Source organism: Castor canadensis, chromosome 10 (assembly GCF_047511655.1).
Source record: "Castor canadensis chromosome 10, mCasCan1.hap1v2, whole genome shotgun sequence".
In the NCBI taxonomy this organism is placed as follows: Eukaryota; Metazoa; Chordata; class Mammalia; order Rodentia; family Castoridae; genus Castor; species Castor canadensis.
In genome coordinates this window covers 62,307,677-62,327,863 of record NC_133395.1, presented here as the reverse complement: position 1 = coordinate 62,327,863, position 20,187 = coordinate 62,307,677, and the positions used below count along the sequence as shown (strand labels likewise).

Sequence of the window (20,187 nt, the reverse complement as noted above, 5' to 3'; positions counted from 1 at the left end):
TGATTTGTCTTGGTAGGCATGCCATGCATATTTAGAAAGAATGTATACTTGCTTTTGTCAGTTGGTTTGTTTGATACATGTCAGTTGGGTCAAATTGTCTTTTACATTCTTAACTGATTTTCTAACTACCTTTCTGTGCATTATTCAGAGAGCAGAATTTATATCTTGGCCTATAGTTATAAATTTGTATTTTTCTCCTTTTCTTTCATTTTTTCATGTATTTTAAGCTCTGTTAAATTCACAAATGTTGAGGATGTTTATGACTTCTTGATGAATAGACACATTTATAATTATGAATTTTTTTATCCCCAGTAATATTCTTAACCCTGAAATGTGTTTTAATAACTTGCATGGTATATCTTTTTTATCTTTTTACTTTAAACATATTTGTTTCTTAATATTTGGTGTGTGTTTCTTATATAACATGTAGTTGGAACTTGCCCCTTTTTTTGGTCCTGCCTGACAATATCTGATTTTTAATTGTAGTGTTTGGAACATTTATATTTAATGTGATTATTAATATAGTTGGATTTTATTCTACCAGCTTGCTATTTATTTTCTGTTGTCCCACCTGCATGTTATTTCCTTTTTCCTCATTTTTACGCCTTTTTTTGTGTTCATTAGTTCATTGCTAATTGTGTTTAGCAATTTTTATTATACCCTTCTATCTCATTTTCTGACATACTTGCTATATCTGATTAGATTGTATATTTTAGTTTGTTTGGTTGGTTGTTACTTTTTATTTTAGAGTATGGATGTTTAACTTACCATAGTCTACCTCCAGTCATGTTCTTCCATTTTTCTGTCTCATATCCTTTGTTCTATTGTTTTCTTAATTTATTTCTACAAATATCACAAGTTCCCAATTACATATTTTTTTTGCTTTAAAAGTACATTCTCTTCACACTGGGGGCGTGACTCAAGTGATAGAGCATCTGCCAGCAAATGCGAGGCCCTGAGTTCAAACCTCCATACAGACAAAAGCAAATACATGCCCTTCAAAAGGGATTTTTGAAACAAGAAAAATATTTTTATTTACTTAAATTTATATTCTTTTTGGTGTTTTTCATTCCTTTGTGAAGATTTCCATTTATTGGAATACTTTTTCTGCCTGAAGGAAGGGCCCCCCGCCCTTAACATTTCTTGTGGTTCTGGTCTATTGTTGATTGACTCAACTTTTCCATCTTCTCATTTCTGAAAGATACAGTTTTCTTTTGATACTTTGACAGTGTTGCTCTGCTGACATCTCCTGTGCATTGTTCTTGATGTCTGTTCTCATTTCTTTCTGGATTTTCTCATACGTAATATGCCCTTTTTTCCTGAAAATATTTTAAAGTAGTCTTAAGCAATTTGATTGTAATATACCCTTGTGGTATTTTCTCTATTTGGAGTTTTTAGATTTATGAGTTTACAATTTTCATTAAATTTGAAATTTTTCCACCATTATTTCTTCTAGCATTGTTTTTTTGTTTCTACTTCTCTCTTCTTTTTAGGACTCAAATGATATATTTAAGCTGTTTGAGGTTTTCTTATAATTTAGAGATGATCTATTCATTTTTTCAAATCTTTATTCCCTCTCAATATTTTATTTTGATAACTTCTGTTGCTATGTTTTCAGGCTTACTAATTGATTCTTCTGCAGTGAGCAGTCTACTGTTCATCCTGTGTGATAAATTTTCCATTTCAGAAGTTTAGTTTTTATTTGCAGAAATTTGATTTGGATATTTTTACATCTTCCATGTCTCTCTTTAACATACTTACGTTTCTTATGCCTTCTTAAATCCATGGATTTTATTTATAATAGACATTTTAACATCTTCTTGTACCAATTCTATCATTTCTGTTACTTTTGAATCTGCTTCTATTTATTTACTTCTTTCCCTTATTATGTGTTCTATTTAATTACTTTTTTTTTTTTTATACCACTAATACTGAGGATTGAGCCCAGGGCTTAGTGCATGCTGGGCACGTGCTCTACCACTGAACTATTTCCCCAGCTTTTAACCTGGTCATTTTCAACTAGAGCCAGATATTATTGATTGAGATGGAGATCTCACTAATTTTTACTCTGAGCTGGCCTCAAACCTCAGTCTTCCTGATCTCTACTTCCCAAGTAATGAGAATTATAGGTATAAGCCACTGTGCCTGGCCTCCAAGTAACTTTTAGAAGAATGTTCTTTTTTTTGTTTTATTTTCAAGTATTAATAGACCTTCTACCAGGATATTTACTTACCTGTTGAAAATTTTAGAAATAACTTTTTTTTTCCCTGTGTGTGCTATGGTCAGAGAAAAAAAAGCTCATCCCAATTCTCCTTTCGAAATAATAGATTTCTTTGTGTGTTTCTGAAAAAAATAATGTTTCATAGGAATCAAAGATATGCACAATCATATATAGCCAGTCTTATTAACCATAAATATTAGTTATGTATTGTAATTTTATATATAAATATATTTTTTTTCGTGTGTGTGTGTGTGTGTGAGATGCTGGGAATTGAATCCCAGGCCCTTACACATGCCAGGCTAGGCAAGCACTATACCACTGAGCTACATCCCTAGCCTTTATATAGTTTAAACTCCTTGACTTTGAATCTACTGCAGGTTCATAGAGTTTCCCAATTTAAGTTTTTTCTTAGTTGTTTATTTCTGTGGTTCTTGTGTTTGACCTCAGGGCCGCACACTTGCTAGGCCAAGTACTCTTAACACTTGAGCCACATCCCTAAACTGTCTTGCCTTAGTTATTTTTCATACAGGGTCTCACTTTTGCCCAGAGCCAGCCTTAGACCATGATCCTTCTATCTATGCCTCCTGTGTAGCTGGGATTACAGATGTGTGCCACCACACATAGCTTGTTCATTGAGACAGGGTCTTGCCTGGGGTGACCTCAAACCATGATCTTTCTGATATCTGTTTCTGAGTAGCTGGGATTATAGACATGCTCTACCAAATAGGGTCTAAGTCTCCCAACTTTAAAGTAACTTAAAAAAAAATTAACTAACCTTGTATTCATTCTAAGAACCACTTTTACAAATTCTGAATTTTTCTGACTGTGCTAGACCTCTTGAAAATATAACCCAACATACTAGTACTTAATACCCCTTGCTGATTTAGTATAATTCCCATTTAACATCTCTTTAAAAATAGGAAATAAGATCTGGGCATGGTGGTGCATGTCTGTAATGCTAGCACTTGGAAGTCTCAAGGCCAAATTCTGCTACATAGTGAGCCCTTGTCTCAAAAAAAAAAAAAAAAAAAAGAAAATTAAAAATTTTGCAGAACTATTGGTTGAAAGAATTATTGACAGATTAATCTCTAGACTTCTTTGATTCCTTTTTCTTAGGTGTTAAGGAATAGCCAAATTATTTAAATTGTAAATCAACCAAATTAAGGAATCTATATATTAAGGCCAAACTTTAGTTGCTTTACTTCTTTTTCTTTTTTCTATTTTTTCTTTGAACTACTGGGGATTGAACCTTGGACATGCTACTGGGCCTTGGACATACGAGGCAAGCACTTTTTTTACCCACGTTGTATAAACAACTACTTACAGATATTTACCTTTTATCTTCCTTCAGTTCATATTCTTAGAAATAGTTTAGGTCTGCAATGAGTAAGACTGCTGTGTTACTAATAGCTCTAATAACTACTTTTGTTAGCTGTGTGATTGGGAGCTCTAGCAAAAGAAGGGCCCAAGACTTTTGATTGAAAACTTCAGGTAAGAGAACCTGAAAGTCTTTGGGGCTCAGAGACTGGAATAAAATTCCCAAGCAGCTCTCACAAGCTTCCATACAGAGCCAGCTTGTTTTCCAAGCTGTGTACATTGCCTTCTCACTCCAAAAAATCCCACAAACACCACCTAAGCCTGTCAGCCAACATCCCACTCAGCTTTCCATCAATTCTTCATTCCCAAACCTTGCTTAAAGATCTATACTTATATCTTACTCTGTATGTGATCAATAATTTTAAAATATTTTGTAGTTGTTAGCCTTCACAATTCTTATTGAAGAAATATAATATTTCCTGACCAGTGATGCTTAATAATTATATCTAGTTTGCACATAATGATTAAACTGCTCTATTTAGCATTTTTAGTGTCTCTGTTTTTCTGTGTTCTTCATAATTTTCCCTTTGTGACTGTAAATGTTGAACTGAGTTTCAAAACATACCATATTAAAATCTATTAAATTATATTATTGAAATTAAATGATAAATATTCCAACATTTCTTCGTTATGTATCTGAAGAGCAAGTTCATAGTACTTGCATTTTTACTTGCTTCACTTTCCTATTGTGATAGAGAAGAACATCTTCCCTAAGAAGATAACACATTAATAGACTAATCTGTTATTATTACTATCAACATGCCTTTGTTAGAAACCCTTATTTACATTTTTAAGCAATATGGTCAAGCCACTTTAGTCAGTTGACAAAACCCTATGGATGGGTAAGTTCAAGACCTCAGGGGAAAAAAGTGATGGGAAAATTTTTGTTTGTCTCTAGATCAAATGAATTCCCCAAGAATTCATTTTGCTTCAGCTTAATTGCTTTACATGCATTCTTGTGGCATTATACAATTGGGGAGGAAGAAAGAAAAAGGAGCTCTGACTGTGTGGTGTATAGCTAGCTAAAAGCCTGTGCTGGAGAGGGAGAGGAGGACAAATAAGCAAGCTGGTTTGACCAGAAACAGAACTGCCTGTGACAGATTAAGAGACAAGCAAGGCTTGGAATCTAAGAGCAAGCAGAGTGGAAATTTACAGCTGCTCTATGTGAGTGTTCAAGTGATCATTTTCTGCTAACGTTTTCCGGTGGTAACTGTTACTCTTCAAAGCCAGAGGCAGAAAGTCAAGAGGGAATTGTGAAACTCTTCTGCGGCACTGGGTAACAGGAGGCATCCTGTATTAACTGGAAGATAAAGGCTACTTGGTCTAAAGTGCTTTGAGCCCAAGAAAGAGCTGTCTTCAGCACCTCACCATGTGTGGATTTTTTGTTGCTTAGAGGAGCCTGGGCGTCTCTGTACCATTTGGTGAGTAGCAACAAGGTTAGCTATATGGTTTTGAGTTGTAGAAAAGCAATTAGTATGGCGCAGTTCAGTTTTAATCTAGGTTCTGCAGTTACATCTTATATATGTGTATATATTTTTTAATTATACTGTTATTGATTCTTTGTGCATGATGAACTGTTCTTACTAGGAGAGGTTTGAAAAGGCAACTATAAAACAATACTTCTCTGTTGCCTGAGGCACTTGAACCATTACCAACTATTCTGTGTCCATGGATATCTTATTTTAGAAATGGGTTTTATTTACAAAGACTTTCCAGAAATAGTGGCAGTATACCATTTTTTGTGTGTTTCTCTTTTAACTGGATAAAAATTAAAAAGTTACTCTTTTCTGTACATTGTTACTAAGTTTAAAGTTATCACTGCAGTGCTTGGTTTTATAAGTTATTATAAATTGTATCATTCCATCATAATTCAGGTTAAAATATTGACACCATTAATTAAAATAACTTAAATGCTGAATGCTATTGTTAGATCCAGTAAGTCACACTTGATTTTTTTCCCAAAGTTCTTTAAGGAAAATAAAAATTAAATAATTTGCCTATAAAATTTACTATTTCACATAAAATGAATGCACATTTTTTTAAGTTAGGTAATGAAGCAGTTTTTTTTCATGCAGCTAATACCAAGCTCTCAAAATCATGTTGTGTTGAAGAACTGTTACGAGATGTGTGTGTGTGAGCAAAAAAGGAGAAAAAAAGAAAAATAAATTCTTAAAATAATCTATTTATATGCCAATAGAGCCTTTATTTGTATAATCTTTAGGATATTCTCTCTCTCTCTCTCTCTTTCTCTCTCTCTCTCTCTCTCTCTCTCTCTCTCTCTCTCTCTATATATATATATATATATAATATATTATATAATATATGTGTAATCATTCCTTTGTGGAAAGAAGGAGGTATATATTAACTCCTAAATTTACTCATTACATAAAGATGCATCATTCTGAGCAAAGTTTCTGATCTGCCCTCTGCTAGCCTCAAGAAATAAGTGTTACTGATTCAAACGAGTCCTTTAAGGCAGAAAAAAATTAGCTAAAGTAAAAACTTCTGCACAGTGTCAGCAAACATATTAAAAAGATTTGCACCCTAGACATACAATGGGTGTACTTTCTTTAATATTTCCTCTATGTGTACAGAAGCCTGTAGAACAGGTTTTGTTTCATGCAGTTTTGTGGCGTTAGGGTTTTTTCCCCTGTGTATAAGAAGCCAATCAGCTGGTCTGTGGAAACTGTTCCTGGACCAGTATTCTTTACACAGTTTCCCATACTCGGTCCTTAGATGAATGGAAAATTTGCACTTCAACTTGACAGTCTTCAGGAAAAAAAGTTTCATTTTAAACTAGTTACTCACTAGTGTTCCCTTAGCAATGACACCATTTCTTAAGCCCACAGGAATGTAAATATAGAAAGAAAGAATAAGTAATCCCTAATTTACAAATGCTTTGTATTTCTGAAATTTATTTGTGAGTGGGTTTTTGTGAATTTTCCCTGGGAAACAGTTTATCAAGTGGCTGCTAAGTGTTATTGTAGCCTAAGAATGTATTTTACTCACATCATAGAAAGATCATTCCCACCTTGAGAAATATTAGAAAATCCATTCTAGTGGTGAAACTTAATATAAAACAATTATGTTGATGCCAGCATCATTTTTATTTATCCTACATATTAATGCTTCCAGAAAAGCAAGTTTAATAAGAGGTAAATGGTATTTGGAAGGATACTTATAAATAAAGATTTCTAGGTTCTTTGAGGAGCTTCCAAGGTTGATTGCACTGTTTATGAAAGTCAATCTAATGATGATATCAGTGAATTGTCTTTTTCATTGCCACTGAGCTATTCTAAGCCCTTTTCATTGTTTTTATGCTTAGCCATTTCTGAGGGCTAACTTAATAAACATGGCACATGGTGGACACCTGATGTAGTTATTACATGAGGACTAAACTGTTTCTTTGGTTCACAAAAATGGAAGAGAATAGCTTAAGGTGAAGGGTTTAAGGCTATACATTTTTCATTATAAGAATAGATGGCCTGACAAGAACGGTTTGAATTGTGAGATGTGAACAAAGCAAAAGTAGGGCAGAATAGGCCTAACTTGTAAGAGAAAAAGAAAAGACCTTGGTATAACTTGTGGCCACCCTTAATGAAAAGGGATGATAAAGAGGGGAGAGAGTTTACATGATGAATATGTGGAGTACCTGAGACATTCTGAAGTCAGGTGTTAACTTTAACTAAAAAGGATTGTCTATTTGCATATGTTCACTAAGATCAGTATGAAGAAATGTGGCCTATCTGAAAAACTCAGATTAAGTCTGTCCAATTTAAGTTTAGTTATACTGGCCCTATTAGTTTCTTTAAAGTACCAATATATAGCACTGTTTGGGTGGCTCAAGTGGTAAAGCACCTGCCTACCAGGCATGAGGCCCTGAGTTCAAACCTCAGTACTGCCAAAAAAAAAAATAAAATAAAGACCAATATATAAAATTTAGTGTTAGTGATGCCATAAACATGTTTAATGGAACAAACAACCATAGGTGCGAGTTAAACTCATCTTGGATTTTTTTTTTTTTTTTTTTTTGGTGGTAGTTGGGGTTTGAACATAACAGGTTTTCAGTACAAAACTCAGTTGTGGCCTTTAGTTAATTAAAATGGAAAAACTGAAAGAAGATACTGATTTGGAAGATGTTTTGACATGTGTAAAATGCTTTGCAATAGATTTGATATCATAACATATAACTATAACTAAGAAAGAATTTTGGAAATGTTCCTGCCTCTTTCATTTTTGATTAAAAACAAAGGTGGAGGAAAAGAAGTTTAATTAATGAAGTACCTGTCATTCAGGTACTTGGTATGGTTTTACCTATGGAAATGCTGAGAAAACCTTTGAAAGGAGAACAGTTGTTGAACAGCACAGTTAGACATAAAGGCCTACTCATTAGCCATCTATAGACATACATTTTTCCCCCTTTGAAATCTTTTGTATGGAATAATAATTACAAGGATATTTAATGCCCTGAGCGATCTCTTCCCCTAAGTACTTGCTTTCCAAACATTCCTCTTCATTTTAGTTGCTTACTCAAGTGATTGACTTTGGGCCATCTTCACTGATGCTCACATGCAAGTTAGGAATATGAAGTATTTTACTGTGTAACAGGAAAGGGATTGCTGCCAAAAATCCACTACAAAATCCACAGAGCTCCCTGGGAGCAGAGCTAAATGATCTTTCTTGGCTTTCTTTCCATAATTTGAGCCAAGTACTACTCTTCATGAAACTTCATAGCCAAAGAAATCATATTTGACTAATGCTTTAAGAAGGCATGATGATCAGATATTCCACAGTTTGAACTTTTAAAATTGGTTATTTGTTTATTCATTTAAAATATCATAGGAGAGAAAGTGTTTCCATTATAAAAGCACTTGCTTGGTCTATTAAACAGTTCTGAAAAAAAAAATAGACAGAATATTTGAGGGAAGAAGAAAATTAAGCATCCATAAGTGGACTGTACTACTCAGAGGCAATAACTATTCACTTCTTAAAAATATTGTCCAATGTATAGGCTTTCTGTGTTTGTATTTTTGTTTGCTCTACATAGTTGTAGTTGTGTCCTATGATGTGTGGAATACTATTCCTGACAGTAAATTGCCAATAAATCTCCAAACCTGTTCCTCTTTCTGAAACTTTGTACCCTTCAATCACCATTTTTCATTCCTTCTCTCCCACCTGCCCAGCTTCTGGTAACATCAGTCTACTTTCTACTTCTATGAAGCGCATCTGTTTTAGAGTATTTCTTTCTTTGCCTACCTTGTTTCACTTAGCCTAATGTCCTCCAGATTTATCTATGTTACTATAATCAACAAGATTCCTGTAGCCCCCTTTTTAAGACTGAATGCCATTCCATTCTGTATATGTGCTACATTTTCTTTATCCATTTATTCATTGATGGACATTTAGGCTGATTCTATATATTGATTCCTATGAGTAAGGTTGCAGTGAGCGTGAGAAGCCAGACATCTCTTCAACTTTTTGATGTCAATTCCTTTGGATGCATATTCAGAAGTGGAATTACTAGATTGTTGGTAGTTCTACTTTTAATTTTTTTGGGGAACCTCCATACCATTTTCCATAGTGAATGTTTAATTTACATCCCATCAACATAAAAGAGTTCCCTTTTCTCCATATCCTCACCAACACTTGTTGTCTTTCATTTTTTTTTATTTTGATTATCTTGTGTCACAACCCACCTGAGAGCCAATTACTGCATGCAGGGCAGTGGAATACTCTGGCCATGAGTAGGCCATGTTCCCACTCTTTGATGGGATGGGGTAGACAGATCTGTCCAGAAGAAACAGGGACCACATAACTCCAGAGATTTTGTTTTCTTTTTCTTCCTTTCTTTTCTTTTCTTGGAGATTTTTGGGATGGTTTTTTCTTTATCTTCTTTCATTCAGTTCTTGTTTATTTTTATTCCCATATGAATGAATTATAATTGTAGATTCTCACCCTCCCACATACCCTGCTAACAATATAAAAGCTTTCTTTCAAGACTGTTCCTGATTTCTAGCATTAATTTTGTTGAGCTCTTCATGGGCTTGATTCCATCTTATCTTTTTGTTAAATTTTTATCAAGTATACATAATCTGTTCACACATAAATGAGATTAGCTAGAGATTTAATTGTGAGGTTGTATACTTTCCTTCCCAGAACTCTGTAGGTTTTCTCCATTGTCTTATAGCATTTACTTTTATGGAAATCCAAAGGCAATCTGATTTGCCGTTGTTTTTGTTGTTTAAGGTCATTTCCTTAGAACATGCTTTGAAAGAGGAATATTCATTTCTTTTGCATCTCATCACTAATCTTGGCTAGAAAAATTTTTTAAGTGATAAAGTTTCTTTTTCTCTGCCAAAGCTGTTATGTCTGCTCCATATTTCCTTTTGTTGTGCTGGCTTTCACTACTCTCTCCACCCATTGTTGTTTCCTATAGAATAACATTCTATCTTCTTCATACTGCTATAAAATATCTATACAGGGATAGCAATATATATCTATACATGCTCTGTGTCCTCGTTCCATTGTCTTGTTTTTGTTTATTTGTTTACCTTTTCTGGCCTTCTGGGAAAGCAAAAGTGTAGTGAGAGTATCTCTTACTTCATTGTGAGTCCTTTGAGACTGATTGATTTTGCATTTCCTATTTCATTGCTTGCCACAAGGTGCACAGTGATTTTTTTTCCCTTTTTTAGTACTGGAAATTTGATCCAGGGCCTCATACATGCTAAGCAAACACTGTACCACTGAACCACATCCCCAGCCACAGTAAATACTTTTTGAATGAATAAATGTAGACTAATTTTTTTCCTTGCAGTTCTCCTCAATTTTCTGTAGTATCTTTTCTGCTGTGTGCAGATTTTCGATTACTATGCTCCATTTGGGGCATGTGACTATATATGTGTATATATGTATGTATTTTCAGTCTTATGCTTTTACCCAGCTCCCTTTTTGTCAAACTCATATTTTACTTATTGAATGACTGATTTTTGCAATCATGTCTGTTCTAGCTTTATCCAGAATTAATTCACAACCAGTCTTTCTTGTCCATGTCTGCAGGGCATTTCTCTCTTGAGAACCTGCTGTTTGTTGCTCATTCTGTTTATTCCCTCTTGAAAATGGACAAGTGCAGCAGGACCAGTATTGGTCTGTTGGTTTGTGTGCTGCAGGGCCAGTGTCAGCAGGAGCACTGGGGTAGGTTGATAGTGTGTGGCCTTGGCAGTTTTCAGTGCCTAGGAGGCACTCATCTAGTGTCAGTCTGTGAACTAACATGCCATCATCTTCTGATGATGTGAAATAAGTACAGTGCATTCTTAAAACTCTGAGGTAGGCTTTGTACCTTCTCTAGGAGATCATGGTTCAAGGCCAGCCCGGGCAAAAAGTTTGCAAGACCCCATCTCCACAAATAAGCTAGGTATGGTAGTGGGTGCCTCTTATCTCAGCTATGCTGGAGGCATAAGAGGATCACAGTCCAGGATGACCTGGACAAAAACATAAGACCCTATCTCAATAATGACTAAAGCAAAAAGGGCTGGGGGCATGATTTGAGTGGTAGAGCACCTCCCTAGCAAGCACGAGGCCCTAAGTTCACCACCAAAAAAGGGGGAGGGGATGGCAATGACAATCACCCAAGTATCCAGTAGGATATTGGTAAAATAAAAGTTTGGTGTATTTATTTGTATAATGAATACTATATTGTGACTAAAATGTTGTGGTAGATCTAAACATGATCATGGAATGATATTCAGGATATAAAAAGTAGGGAAATGTTACATAGAGTAGTTGGCATGCAGTACTTAGTGGTATGCTTTTAAATACCACAGTTTTGACCACTGTCGGAATCCTAATCCCACTTTTGTTTTGCATGGGTTCTGGTTGTTTATTTTGTGGTGGGGGAGTTGAACTCAGGGCCTTGCACTTGCTAAGCAAGTACTAGACCACTTGAACCACTCCACCAGCCCTTTTACACTGGTTATTTTTGATATAAGGTTTGACTTTATGTCTGGGCCAACCTGCACCTCAGTCTTCCTGTTTTCTGCTTTCCTGTGTAGCTGGAATGACAGGTGGGCACAACCACACCCAGATTTTGGTTGAGATATGAGGGTCTTGTGAACTTTCTGCCCATGTTGGCCTTGAACTGTAGTCTTTCCGCATATCTAGGATTGTAGGCATGAACCAACTTTACATGTTTTAGTTTGTCATTTATTCTTATTATCAACACTCTTTTTAGTCAAAATATTATTTTTAAATACCAAAAGTAGTCTTTTTCCTGATTTTGCATAATTCTTATATTTCTTTTATAGGAAAAATTTTAGACTTTGAGTAAAAACTTTTAGGTAAAGCTTTTAAAATATCTTGTGAAGGGGATTGGACTTTGAGCACATGATAAAAGCGAGAGCACACAAGGGAGGGGTGAGGATAGGTAAGACACCTAAAAAATTAGCTAGCATTTGTTGTCCTTAACGCAGAGAAACTAAAGCAGATACCTTAAAAGCAACTGAGGCCAATAGGAAAAGGGGACCAGGAGCTAGAGAAAAGGTTAGATCAAAAAGAATTAACCTAGAAGGTAACACACACGCACAGGAAATTAATGTGAGTCAACTCCCTGTATAGCTGTCCTTATCTCAACCAGCAAAAACCCTTGTTCCTTCCTATTATTGCTTATACTCTTTCTTCAACAAAATTAGAGATAAGGGCAAAATAGTTTCTGCTGGGCATTGAGGGGGTGGGAGGAAGAGGGAGTGGGCAGAGTGGGTGGTAAGGGAGGGGGTTGGAGGTAGGGGGGAGGAATGACCCAAGCCTTGTATGCACATATGAATAATAAAACAATTAAAAATATATATATATATCTTGTGATACTTAATATGTATTTAAATTTGGAATAAAACTTGAAACACATTTTAGTTTGGTCACTTAATGTTTCAAATTATTGAACTGATGTTATCAAAAACTTGTAAGATATTTTGGTATAACAATTTAAGTGTATTAAGAGTTAAAGTTATGATTTTTGTTTGCTTTTTTTTTCTTTTATTTTAGCATTCTGTACTGGAAGAAGAGGTTTATACATGAAAAAAATGCCTTTGTTTAGTAAATCACACAAAAACCCAGCAGAAATTGTGAAAATTCTGAAAGACAATATGGCTATTTTGGAAAAACAAGACAAAAAGACAGAAAAGGTATGAACAAAAACAAAAACATTATGAAAAGTCATATTCAAAAACTAATGTAAAGACTTAATGAAGGATCACAAATATGTTCTGTGGTGTGCACATAGGGTCTGTAGAAGAACATGTATGTTAGTTTCATGTTTTATGTACTGGGATTATTCAGTCTGCTGTATTAAACTCTTGGTTTACTATCTGGAGCCTCTGATCAACCCTGGATCACTGTACACTGCAGAGTTTAAAGAGCTCAGTGTTTTTGCTGGTCTGTTGTGTTACAGTGACTCGAAAGAGAAGAAAAGTTTTATTTAAGGACTGAAAGATAGTTTCTACTACAGTGCAACCTCGTTTCACATTGTTCTAAGATCTCAGTAAGCAAGACTCCTCATAGGTTGGGCCTTTTAGTATTTTAATTATTCCTATGAAAGGATGTTGAAGGCTACATTTTGGATTTCTCTCAAAGTGACTGAGTTATGGCAAGATTCACAGTTCCTCTACAATAAATGCCCTTGGGTTCATAGTATTTTTCTGTCCCAGTATATGATACAGTCCTAAATTCTATAAGTGATGGAGAAATGTCTTATTTTAAATTCTAGTGTTCTTTATAATATAGTGCCAAATATTGGCCCAAACATAAATAAAAAATAATGGCTTCCACAAAAGAGTATGTATAGCTAAATAGCAAGCAATAGAAAGGAGGAAAAAACCTTTTCATTTTCAGTAGTAATCAGGAAAAGACTAATTAAACCCACAAATAAGAGTGTATGTGTGTGCCCATGTTTATTGTGGCACTATTCACAATAGCCAAGTTATGGAAACAGCCAAGATGCCCCACCACTGACGAATGGATTAAGAAAATGTAGTATCTATACACAATGGAATTTTATGCAGCCATGAAGAAGAACGAAATGTTATCATTCGCTGGTAAATGGATGGAATTGGAGAATATCATTCTAAGTGAGGTTAGCCTGGCCCAAAAGACCAAAAATCGTATGTTCTCCCTCATATGTGGACATTAGATCAAGGGCAAACACAACAATGGGATTGGACTTTGAGCACATGATAAAAGCGAGAGCACACAAGGGAGGGGTGAGGATAGGTAAGACACCTAAAAAATTAGCTAGCATTTGTTGCCCTTAACGCAGAGAAACTAAAGCAGATACCTTAAAAGCAACTGAGGCCAATAGGAAAAGGGGAACAGGAACTAGAGAAAAGGTTAGATCAAAAAGAATTAACCTAGAAGGTAACACCCATGCACAGGAAATCAATGTGAGTCAATGCCCTGTATAGCTATCCTTATCTCAACCAGCAAAAACCCTTGTTCCTTCCTATTATTGCTTATACTCTCTCTACAACAAAATTAGAAATAAGGGCAAAATAGTTTCTGCTGGGTATTGAGGGGAGGGGAGAGGGAGGGGGCGGAGTGGGTGGTAAGGGAGGGGGTGGGGGCAGGGGGGAGAAATGAACCAAGCCTTGTATGCACATATGAATAATAAAAGAAAAAAAATAAAAAGAGTGTATGTGTGTGTGTGTGTGTGTAAAACACACTTGTTTAAAACACTTGTTACTGGGACCTGAACCCAGGGCCTCCCTCTTGTTAGGCAAGCATAGTACCACTTGAGCTCTGATCCCAGCTCTCAATCCCACAATAAATTCACATTATACACCTACTGTCTTGGCAAAAATGAAAAAGTGATGGTTTTAAGTGTTTACAAGGATGGGGAGCAACCGTGAGTGACAAAGTGTACATTGATGTAACTACTTTGGAAAGTAGTTTAATATTATCTGTTAAATAGGAAGATGTTTGTGTACTAAAATCCTGCAGTTCCCCTTCTAGGTATAAACTCTAAAGTAAAAAAATATGCAAGAGTATTCACAGCATTATTGTTCATAGTAACTTCTCAATGAAAACAACCAAATATCCATCAACACTAGGACTGAGAAAGAAGTGGCATAGGCATCAGTGGAATATGAGAGGGATGACAATTTTGTAACCTTGTTTTTTCTTTTTTTCTTCTTCTTTTTTTTTTTTTTTTTGTGGCATTAGGGTTTGAACTCTGGGCCTCACACTTACTAGACAGATGTTCTACTGCCTGAGCCATTCTGCCAGCCTTTTTTGTATTGGGTATTTTCAAGATAGGGTCTCACTTTGAATTGATATTCTCCTGATCTCTGCCTCCTGAGTAGCTCGGATTGCAGGCATGAGCCACCAGCACCTGGCTCACAAATGTAATGTAGAATGAAAGAGGCAAAGCATGAAAGAGGACAAATATTAGTCCATCATGTTCAAAATCAGAGGAACTGAAGTTATGTTTTTGAGGCATACATGCATAGGTAAGAAAACTATAAAGAAAAGAAAAAAATTGATTGTTGTGTTAGTAAGCTTTTAGTTACTATAATGAGATACCTGAGACAATCAAGTTACAAAAAGGACAGGTTTGTTTTAGCTCACACTTTTGGAGGATTCAGTCCATAATTGGGTGGGCCCATCGCTTTTGGGCCTTTTGTGGGGACAACACATAATGATGGGAGCATAGAATGTAACAAAACTGTTTATCTCATGACTGGGACTAGAAAAAAAGAGGACAAGATTGGGATCTTCACAGTCCCTATCAAGGGCACATCCCAGTGACTAAAAGAGACCTCCCACTAGGCCCACCTCTTGCAGTTTCTACCACCCCTCAATAGTACCAAGCTGGGAACTAAGCCTTTAACATGTATGTTTTTAGGAGACCCTTAAGGTCCAGATTATAGCAATGTCATGAGATATAAAAGTATTTACATCTAGGCTGAAAAGAGAGCATTCAGGTAACTTTCAGAGTGCTAATAGTGTTCTGTTTCTTGACTTGGGTGATGGTCACAAAAGGGTTTGCTTTATAATTACTCTTAGCTCTCTATATATGTTTAAAGTACTCTTCTATTGATATATCTCATAACTTAAGAATCTTTCAGCCCATAATAAGTTAAGGATTACTTCAGCCAGACCGCAAAAATAACTAGAAAATTCTTGTTTTTAAAGTAGTGTCTTGCTATTATGTTTTTATGTAATTTGTCTTAATCCCTTCATTTATAATTATTACTATACTTACTTGAAAGTAACAAAGCTGTACTTCTTTAAAAATACTCTGAAAATCAAATTATTAACTAAATTAGTCTTCTTAGTCACTTGTACTAGTGACAAATTTTCATGGAGGTTAAGCACAGTGACTCATAGCTATAATCCCAGGTATGTTGGAGGCAGAGATCAGGAGGATCACCATTAAAGGCCAGCCTAAGCAAAAAGTTAGCCAGACTCCATTTCAACCAGTAAGCATGGTATGGTGGTATGTGCCTCTCATCCCAGCTATGTGGGAGACATAAATAGCAGGATCAGTGTCCAAGTCAGCCCAGGCAAAACTGTGAAACCCTACCTGAACAATAACTAATGCAAAAAGGGCTAAGGTTGTGGCTCAGGTGGTACAGTGCAAGTGAAAGGCCTAATTCAAACGCCAGTACCACCAAAAAAAGATTGCGATGTGGTTCCTCATTTAAAGTGTAAGATTCTGTGTTTTTAGTACATTCCCAAGGTTGTGCAGCTATCACCACTATCTTAATTCTGAAACATTTTCATACCCTAACCAGTAACCCTGCACCAATTAGCAGACATTCTTCATACAACCTCCCTTAATTGAATTTTTAGTTTCAAGTGTCATAAATAGCAAAAAGATGATTGTGTTTGAGGAATAAGTGAATTGATCACTTTTGTTTTTATACCTGGACAATTAAAAGATCAAGAGAATAGGAATTTGTTGAAAAACATTACATTATGCTGTAAATAAAAACTAGTAACTGCTGATGAGTCTTCAAAACAGAATCAATTTAATTCTCAAGAGTAAATTTTTTGTTTGCTCTTCATTTCTATTTATCTATTAGCAAAATTGCAGTATGAGATGGTTTCAGGAAAAATTACTTCAATAATAGAGATCTTTTAGCATAAATTTAGTAATATTTTCCAAAATCAAAAAGGCAGTGCTTTTTAATGGTTCTTTATGGCTGTACAATGGTGTTTGGTTATAAATAAACAGGGTTCAAGAAGTATTTGTTTGTTTATGGCCTAAGAATTCTTGCTTTTTTTTAACTATTAGCTTATGTTTTGGTCACTAGGCTTCAGAAGAAGTGTCAAAATCACTACAAGCAATGAAAGAAATTCTGTGTGGTACGAATGACAAGGAGCCACCAACAGAAACTGTGGCTCAGCTGGCACAAGAACTCTACAACAGCGGACTGCTAGTGACATTGATAGCCGACCTACAGCTGATAGACTTTGAGGTGAAGGATCTGTAAAATGATAGCGTTCTGCTTTTCAGTTTTAATATATATGAGTATCAATATTTGACTTTTACAAATTATTGCTGTCCATATATTTAAAAGACAGTTTTTTCCTAAAACCTTTGCAATCGCTTTCATCTCTTGTTTAAGCAAAAAAGGTTTATTGTAAAGTTTTATGGGGGCTGGTGGACTGGCTCAGTTGGTTGGTAGATCGCCTGCCTACCAAGTATGAGGCTGAATTTAAACCCCAGTATGGCAAAAAAAAAAAAAAAAGTTAAACATTTTGTGCAGCTCAGTAGCAAGGGTTAATGGCTACAACTAAAATAATAATAGATATCATTCGGTGAATGCTTACTATATGCCAGGTATGGTTTCAAGCACACACAGCTTACTTAACTCTTACAACCTCTTTTGTGGTTAAAACTATAGTATTAGCTCAGTTTTATAGATGAAGAACCTAAGGTTCAAAGACATTAAGTAATTTAGCCAGGCTAGTGGCTCAAGCCTATAATCCTAGCTATTTAGGGGGCTGAGATTAAGAGGACTGTGGTTTGAGGCCAGCCTGGGCAAAGAGTTTGCCAGACCCCATCTCAACCACTGGCTGGGCCTGGTGGCATGCACCTGTCATCTCAGCCACACAGGGAAGCTTGAATCCGAGGATCATGGTCCAGGCCAGGTGAGGCCCTGAGTTCAACTCCCAATATGGCCCAGGGAAGAAAAAAAGATATTAAGTAATTTGCTGCCGCAGTTCAAACACAGTATCTACTAAGCCAGTCCTTTTTCTTGAAATACTACACCAACAAATTAGGTGCCAACAGCTCATGCCTGTAATCCTAGCTACTTGAGATGGAGATGGGGAAGATCATGGTTTGAGGCCAGCCTGGGAAAGTAAGTTCACAAGACCTCATCTCAACTAACAGCTAGATGCAGTGGCATGTATCTGTGGTCCCAGCTATGTGGGAGGTTGGGAGGATCTTGAGCACAAGCCAGCCAAGGCAAAAAAGTTTGTGAAACCCCATCTCAGTGCATGGTGGCATGTGTCTGCCATGATTGAGGGAAGTATAAAATGGGCAAAAAGCAAGACTCTGTCTCCAAGATAAACAGATCAAAAAGAGCTGGAGGCATGACTCAAGCAGTAAAGCTTAGCAAGCCCAAAGCCCTTAGTTCAAACCCCAATACTGAAAAAAAAAATTTACATATGTATATATAAACTTTCCAAATCATACATATATATATATATATATATATATATATATGTATATATGTGTGCCCCGTTTTATAGATGAGAATCCTAAGGTTCAAAGACATTAAGTAATTTAGCCAGGCTAGTGTCTCAAGCCTATAATCCCAGGTACTTAGGAAACAGAGATCTGGGAGGATCATGTTTTGAGGCCAGCCCGGGCAGAAAGTTCACCAGACCAATACTGGTTGTGGTGGCACGCATAGATATCTGAGAAATTTGTTAAATGATAGGATAGTTACCTGATTTCGAAAGTGATTAAACTGAATTTCCTAAATAATTGGCTAAGTAAATCAAAAACAGAAATGTAAGTATGAGTATGAATATGAATATGTATTTTATTTTTTATTGCATATCTCTAACCTTGAATATTGAGTGATATTTCAGTTAAAAACTGTATATATACATAGGTAAGTTTGGGCATGGACTATTTAGGTGGCAGATATCCTAGACTTTCTTTGTTTCCTTCTTTGTTTCTACTTTAATAGTGCTTTGATCTCCATTGATTCTTAAGGACAGAGGAGATAAGCAGATTTTTTTTTTTTTTTACTGAGCAAATGAAAGGAAAACTAATTACAGTGACTACAGTGATTAGGCAGAGATAAGGTCATGGCTCCTGGGATGTGTGGAAATACTAGCCCACAGTTTGCTGTCAGATTAGATAGGGATGCCGCATGGAGGAGGAAGGCAGAATAAGACTGATGGGGAGAGGTGCATGCTGCTCTAGGTGGAAGCAAGATGGAGGGAGGACCCTAAAGGGCCCAGACTCCAGCTTTTCATTCCCCTCATACACCTGAATACCCTTTTCTGTCTTACTCTGCCTTATTCTGTTTCCCTGGCTTTGACATTTACTAGTCTACAATTTCTCTTTCTTCTTAGTTGGCTTGCTAACTCTTTGTCCTCGTGTTGTATCCCATCTCCTTTATACACTGGCTTTCTGTGGAATTAAAGTGTACTCTCATTGTGTTTATATACTGTTACGGATTTTTAAAATTTAGCTTAAAATTAGATATTATGAACACTTGTAGAAGCTGTGTCATAGTGGAAAAACACTTGACTTGAAATTGTTTAGAGTCTAGCCTCTGCTATTCGATAGTCAGTAACTTAACCTCTTCAAGCCTGAGTTTTCTCATGTATAAAAAAGGAATAAGATGAGCTCACAGATTGCCTTAAATATTAAACTAAGTGAAATAATATGCATATATATGTTATATAAGAAGACTAAATACAAATGCAAGCTACATACAAATGCCATATTTCCTCCTTTCTCCAACTAAAGTATAACATAAACTGAGTTGAATTTGTTATAACCTTAGATTTTTTGTTTGTTTTAGGTTAGTTGGACAGTGACCCATGATTTGAGTTGAATTATGATTATATTTCTGTAAGTTTACTATTGTTTTGCACATTTCCCTGATAGTAGTCACATTGATTCATATGTTCACTTGAACATGAGATTAGCACAGTTTACAGTTAGATGCTGGAAGAAAGATGACCAAGAATGGTTATGTTTTGAAGAATGGTCAAAGATGACATGTACTCAGGTGTAATGATTCAGAGAAGCCTTTAACAGCCACAGAATATCAGGTTCAAAGTGCTCTCCAAGGATGGGAGAGGGGGGAAGTAGGAAGGAGTACACCAAAGTTGTACAAGTTTCCCTTCTTTTGCATGATATGCTGAAAATAAATGTAAAATTAAGAGAGAAAATTCATGTAAAATTATTTGAGGATTAAGCTGGGTGTGTTGACTCCCACCTGTAATCCAGCACTGAGGCAGGAGGATTGCGTGAGGCCAGCCCAGACTACATAGTGAAATCCTATCTGAAAAAACGAAAAAGCAAACCAGGTTCTCTTGCCTAAAAATTGATTTGTAGACTGGAGGTG

At 35.8% G+C, this 20,187-nt stretch overlaps 1 protein-coding gene across 8 annotated transcripts in view; it reads left to right on the top strand.

Moving 5' to 3' along the window:
• Cab39l (calcium binding protein 39 like) overlaps positions 1-20,187 on the top strand; it is a 126,631-nt gene that overhangs the window by 47,910 nt on the left and 58,534 nt on the right. For 4 of the 8 annotated variants that reach the window (XM_074043432.1, XM_020170868.2, XM_020170871.2 and 1 more), the window contains 3 exons: positions 4,825-5,019; positions 12,632-12,771; positions 16,900-17,064. In XM_074043432.1, the coding sequence (XP_073899533.1) occupies positions 12,661-12,771; positions 16,900-17,064 (276 nt within the window). In that variant the 5' untranslated portion in view covers positions 4,825-5,019; positions 12,632-12,660. The remainder of the gene's footprint in view (positions 1-4,824; positions 5,020-12,631; positions 12,772-16,899; positions 17,065-20,187) is intronic. The other 4 variants (XM_074043430.1, XM_020170872.2, XM_074043431.1 and 1 more) reach the window with 2 other exon arrangements.